This window comes from Cryptomeria japonica, chromosome 2 (genome assembly GCF_030272615.1).
Source record: "Cryptomeria japonica chromosome 2, Sugi_1.0, whole genome shotgun sequence".
Taxonomy (NCBI): Eukaryota; Viridiplantae; Streptophyta; class Pinopsida; order Cupressales; family Cupressaceae; genus Cryptomeria; species Cryptomeria japonica.
The window spans coordinates 552,304,414-552,310,884 of record NC_081406.1 but is presented as its reverse complement, the minus strand read 5'-3'; the positions used below and the strand labels follow the sequence as shown (position 1 = coordinate 552,310,884).

At 31.9% G+C, this 6,471-nt stretch overlaps 1 protein-coding gene across 1 annotated transcript; it reads left to right on the top strand.

Moving 5' to 3' along the window:
• Positions 1-603: 603 nt before the first annotated feature.
• On the top strand, positions 604-2,149 carry LOC131038056 (uncharacterized). The gene is made up of 4 exons (XM_059215379.1): positions 604-648; positions 726-780; positions 1,096-1,229; positions 1,388-2,149. Exons 1-4 carry the CDS (start codon positions 604-606, stop codon positions 2,147-2,149), a joined length of 996 nt encoding a protein of 331 aa, XP_059071362.1.
• Positions 2,150-6,471: the final 4,322 nt, after the last annotated feature.

Here is a 6,471-nt window from a genome sequence, read left to right as displayed (position 1 = left end):
CCATATATAATCAAATTTTGAAAAATCGTTCTTGTAGGTGAAATTTAGATCCATAACCTAAGTTCACATATGCATGTGGACATATCAATCCATAGGTATGAATTTTAACATAAGAATAGATAAAAATATTTATTAATCTAAAATCCTCATTCGATAAATTTAAATTTTTGATCCAATAACAAATCAATTTATGTCAAAATCTTTTCTTCATCTAACAAAATGCTAAATTTCTTTACTTAATTTACTTAATATTCAAATAAATTACATGTTCATTTCATTATTTATTATAATATCAACCCATAATTCTAAAATCTACTATGTGTATATTATTTGTCCCATAATGTTTATGAGGGGATGCACATTTTCCCTTGCAATGATTTGACACATTTTATAAAATTGAAGTATGTAGATATTTGTTAACAAAAGGTTGCAACTTTGGGATGCAAAAGGCAAAAGATGCGACTAAGGCTGGGGACACCCAAAACAATCGCCACCTTTCCAAATATTCTAATGCCTTCGTTTTGCTTCTTATCAAAACTAGGAAGGACAAAACTATATGAGCTCTTGTAGGCCGCCTTTCTTCATCGTAGTTTTTGCAGCACCATGGGTGATGGAGGAGAATGCCAGGATTATGACTACGAGCCCCCGGTATCCTTCCTCCTACTCATCCATTATCCTCAATTTAACCTTCTACCGTTTACTAATTTCAATACATAATTTTGCAGGATCTTGAAATTAGAAATGTGTTCAATGGATTCAGATATTTCATTAGCAGATACGGTATGTATTGGGAATGTGAAGCCCAATAGTCATATGATCATTCGTTTTCTCTCATCTCTTAATTTCATGATTGAATATAATTATATAAATGACTATCCATGTATGTAATAAATTAGATACATTCTCCGTTTGAAAATGGATGTAGTCTTTATGATGAATCATTATAAATCTTATATCTCGTATCCTTATTGTGTCTTTCTACTCTCTGCTCATTTAAATTAACAGTATGTACTGCAATTAAGAATGTATTTTAAATTCATAATACAGTAAGCTATACAGAGAGATAAAATGGCAGTTTTGCTTTGTTTTCATCAGATGCGCAAATACCCACCTCATTTCTACAACGCTTCGAGGAGCCACCTCTTCCCCATCACTGCCAACACAGGACGAGGAGTAAAAATAATGATAATGCTCATTACACAGCCGCTCTTCAAACTCCCCACAGGTTTGTTTTTCCTCCTTTTTTCTTTTTATCTAATGGGCAATGTTTACCCAGTTGCAGTAAAACGAAAAATTTAGGAAGGCATTTTGGTATAAAATTTGAAGAATTATTTGGGCTTGGCATCTGAAAGCCTTAAAACAGACTTTCCATTCTTTAAAATTACAGGTAAGTGAAAATGGTCTCCGTCTTTCTTCTACCAGGAATGATATTCAATCACGCACACTTTTGCCTGCGGTTGGCGCTTCTAGAAGTTTAGTTCATACCAACAGAGAAATGGAGCAAGATAAAGACCAAGATAAAGATAGAGATAGAGATATAGATAGATACAAAGGCAGAGATAGGATTCAAGATAAATACAGAAGTAGAAATAAGGACAGAGATAAGGACTGCGAAATGGAGCAAAGCAAAGATAAAGATAGAGATAGATATAGAGATAGAAATAAGATTAGAGATAAAAATAGAGGTGGAGATGAGAACTGCAATAGAAATAGAGATAAAGATAGAGATAAAGATAAAGATAAAAGAAAATATAGAAATGAGAATGACGATAGAGATGACAGAAGGGTAAGTGGCAGTGATAGTGATAAAAAAAGGAAAAGAGATAGTGCTAGTCGCAGTTGCAGTCCTAATGGACGAAGGGAATGCCATAGAAAAAGTGGTGTAGTTGAGCATAAACAAGCTCAATTGTCAAACAGAGTTCACAAATCTTCTTCTCCTCATCTACCGAGATACTCAGCTTGCAGAGGGGGTGAAGAGAGAAGAAGAAATGACAGAGTCAGGGAGAGCCGGAGAGAAGAAGCTGAGGAGGCTCCTATAGAGGATACAAATGAGGTCGATGTAAGTCTTTCCTTTTACCTTCATAGCATTTTCAGGGACAAAATGGTTTATTCAGCCAGTGCATTGCATTCAATGTACATGGTTGTGTAATCTATGTCATATTTGTGGTATTTTAATTTAAACAGTCATATTTTCGTATTTTGATTTGTTTAGATGGTTTATTTAAAATTATATTAATAGATAATTTCTATTTTTAATGTAATTTTAGGTGAATCATCTAAATAAGTCATAACTTAATGTGCATTACTGTTTAAGTTTGTCTGGTTGAAGTATAAAAACTTAATTTTATAAGGGATGAGATTGGATTATGTCCCAAGCAAATTTGGTGGAATATATAACCTTCAACCATATAATCTAACCCTTCCAAAAGATTAGTTTTCATTGGAGCTGAAAAAAAGTCATTTATCATCAACATTGCTTAAGCTTACCTGGTTGGAATATAAAGACCTAACATTATAAGGGATGAGGTTGGGTTATGTCCCTAGTAAATTTGGTGGAATAGATAGGTTTCAACCATATAATCTAAACCTTCCAAAAAAATAGTTTATCATCAATAATGCTTAAATGATAAAAAAACATAGTAGTCAGAAATGAGTATGCTTAAACAACACACTTAGGAAAGTTAAAATTTTACAATTGAAAGTTATCTATTCCACCAAATTTATCACCAAATTTATTTAGAACATTAACCCAACCTCATGCATTATAATATTAAGTCTTCATACTCCAATGTCATCTCTTCTATTCTACAAAATAAAATCTTGAACCCAATCTCAATCTTTATGATGTTAGGCCTAAACTAAATTCTATTATTTTTTAGACTAAATTCTATTTTCTTCAAAGTTAGCTTAGAATTTGCATTGGTGGTTTGTGCAGGATATCTTGGAATTTTACAATCCAGTGCACGACCAAGAGTTCAATGAGATGTACAGTCACCCTCATGAGCCTCTTCCATCCTATATTCATGAGTTTTCTCAGTTACATGGCCCAAAAATTCTTGCTTCTCCCAGCCGAGAAGCCATTGATGCAGCGTCTGCGAAACAAGTAGAGTTTCTCGCTAATTACAACAATTACTTACAAATTGAAGAGGAACTAAAGAACAATTTAAAGCAGTCCACAGATTTTCTTACATCCACCATGAAGAACGCCAAAAAGCTCAAAGAACGCCGATTTTCTTGTACCCAACAACACCAGAGATTGCAAAATGAATATTCAGAGCTGCTGAAAAAAATGGCCCCCATTAACGAAAGCTGGATGGATATCTCACAAAAAGAACTGGGTTTGATTACAACAGTGTCAGATAACTTGAAATTGATGGAGACTGCAGATGGGTTCAGTGAAATTGAAAACTTGAATGCTGAATCTGAAGAAAAACAACGTCAACTAGAACTAATCAGGGAAAATGGGCTCGAAATGAACAGGCAGCTCCAAGCATTCAGAGAGGAGGAGAAAAGTATTGCAAATAAGTTGATTGAAATCATCACCTTGTCAAATTCTATAGACAGTAGTTTGAAATCTGAAGAAGAAATCTTAAAAATAAGAATGGAGCAACACAAGAGTTTAATGGGGAAGCTTCAAGATGCACGACTGAAAAGTGAGACGGCCAAAAAAGAGTTCGAATGTGCACGTCAGGAGTTGTATACTTTATGTCCAGATTTGGCAAACAAAATCGATTAAAACATTGAATTCTCTGTAGAAACTCTCTTTGGATCTTGAAAAGAGAGAGCATTGTTTGTTTGTTTAAGTGACCTTACTGGTTATGTAATTTTTACTTTGGACTCTTTGCTTGTTCTCTTGGGTGAAGAGTTATCTTACGAGTTGTTGTAAGTTTCAACAAATTGTTATGTCAAATTTTGAATTTTGAGAACATTAGACATATCTACGTAATTAAATATGGTGTCACATCAACATATTTTTTGTTGAGGTATTCTAAAGGACCTACAAAATTATTAGATCAATTGTTGTGCATTAGATGTTAATAGTTGTGCATAAAGTCATATTTTATTGGTGTATCGATGTGACATCATATGATTTATTGGAAAAGGTCTAACACAACACCTTGCATAAAATATATATTAATATATAAATTTGTTATCCATCTTGAAATGCGATGCCTCATTTTGTGTAGAGTAATATTTTTCTAAGTAGGTTTTGTTTAACTTTCATGATAAAATACATGCAAAGTATGTGGGGGTCACATGAAGAAATGCAATTTTGAGTGTAAGAATTAAATTAAGGATGATATGATTTTTTTTTCTTAGAGGCTTTTGTGAATCTTGGATTCAAATTCAAAATTAGGCACTTGTCTTTAAACTTTTATTTGGGTGCATTAATTAGAAAGATTAGTTCTCTAATTGATTCTTGTTTATATAGAGGGTTCTTGGGATGAGATAATCGGTGATCTTGCATGGACCCATGATCATTAATCCTACTATAGTAACATGTATACTCCCAATTATATAAAAGGCATGGTTCATTGGAACCTAGCAAGACAAAGTTAGAAGGAAATGGTTGAAAGATTGAAGCAAATAGATATCTTATTAATTTTAGTTGTGATATTATAGTATTTATATGGATGTATGGCTATGGTATTAATAGACTATTATTAGGTTGGAGAGCATGTGTTGGAGGTGACAAATTATCTTTAATTCGAAGATAACATTTTTTATTTTGATAGAAAATTGATACTCTAATATTGTATTATAATATATATGTTACTAATAATATATTGGGTGTGACGTAGAGGTTGGGTATTCTCCCAAAAGGTTTTTCCTTGGGTAGATATATGTGTTTATTTTTTGACTAAAATTCTTTAAATTTTTTTATCTTGCAAGTTTTCTTAAGATTATACTATCATAATTTTTGTAAGTTAATGTCAATGTTAACATATATTGAAGGTTGCTAATTCATTTTATTTGGTTAATACATTAAAATAGGGGAAATTTCAACCCCATATTAATCTTTGACTTAGTGGGAGTGTCATATGTAGGTTGAGTCAATTGTAAGAATAAAGAAATAGAAAGTAGTTAAGGAAAAGACATAAAAAATTATAGATCAAAAAATATAATTTGTGGAATTGGTATTTTAGTGACCTAGAGCTCTTAGACAATACCTAAACACATGTAGTGTGTTGGTGTTCAAATTCTTAGGTTACCAAAGCAAATCTTCCTCTTACACATACATACACACATATGTGTGTGTGTATATACATAATATATTATATATTATTATTATTATATATATATCATTTAATATATAATATATAATATATATACACATTGTATATACATATATACATGAAATATCATATTTTACATATTATACATCTATACATATATGTATGCACACACCCACATTGTAAACACGGCTAGAAGCGCGTACACGTTGTTTCTAGCTTTAACACCGCGTACGCGGTTCTTATTGTAAAGAAAGATCATACATGGTTTTGTTTTAAAAATACCTTGTACGCGATGTTTATAGTACAAGGAGCCCATACACACTTTTGACTGTTTAGGCTTGTGAATAGGCCTGGATGACAAAGCTACGGGTTGGAAGTTTGATTTCCCTCAATTTCCCTCCTTTTGGATGTGTTTTGTTTTATCAACTTGGTTTCTCGACTTTGTCATCATCAGGTTTACACTTCATCAAGTGGGTATTTCTAAAATTTCCACCGTATTTTCACCCATATTCTTAGCTTTCTAACCATATAATTTGTTTTAAATTTGAACAATAATAACATATTATTATTGAATTTATTTTACCAGTGTCTTCATAGTTCTCAGAGACATATGTGTACCATTTTTTTAATAACTTTTAATCTACTTATCCAAATACCATAAGTACCTCGTACGCGCTTTTGACTGTTTAGGCTTGGAAATAGGCCTAGATGACAAAGCCGCGGTTTGGAAGTTTGATTTCCCTCCATTTCTCTCATTTTTGACATGTTTTATTTTATCAACTTGGTTTATCGACTTTGTCATCATTAGGTTTACACTTCATCAAGTGGGTATTTCTAAAATTGCCATATTTTCACCCATCTTTTGAGTTTTCTAACCATATAATTTTTTTTCAATTTGAACAACAATAACATATTATTATTGAATTTCTTTTACCAGTGTCTCCATAGTTCTCACAGACATAGGTTGACCATTTTTTTAATAACTTTTGATATACTTATCCAAATTTAAAAATCTTTAGATATTATTGTAGTTAACTTGATTCTTTACAATTTAAAAAAAAAAATGTGTTTTCAATTTGTTTAGTGCAACTTATGCTTTGCGCACGAACAAGTACCTAATTTTCAGGATGTGCTCGATTGGAAAAATCACAAAAAAAAAATACTCAACAAAAAATTACAAAAAAATACTCATCTTCTAGTGCTCACTCTTAACTATATTTCTGCAAAAGTATTT

What these genes read in the sequence shown, in the direction of transcription:
- LOC131038056 (XM_059215379.1), top strand. Translation starts at nt 604, where the DNA reads ATGGGTGATGGAGGAGAATGCCAGGATTATGACTACGAGCCCCCG. An exon ending in ATTATGACTACGAGCCCCCG is followed by an intron (nt 649 to 725) that starts GTATCCTTCCTC and finishes ATAATTTTGCAG; the next exon opens with GATCTTGAAATTAGAAATGT. An exon ending in ATATTTCATTAGCAGATACG is followed by an intron (nt 781 to 1,095) that starts GTATGTATTGGG and finishes TGTTTTCATCAG; the next exon opens with ATGCGCAAATACCCACCTCA.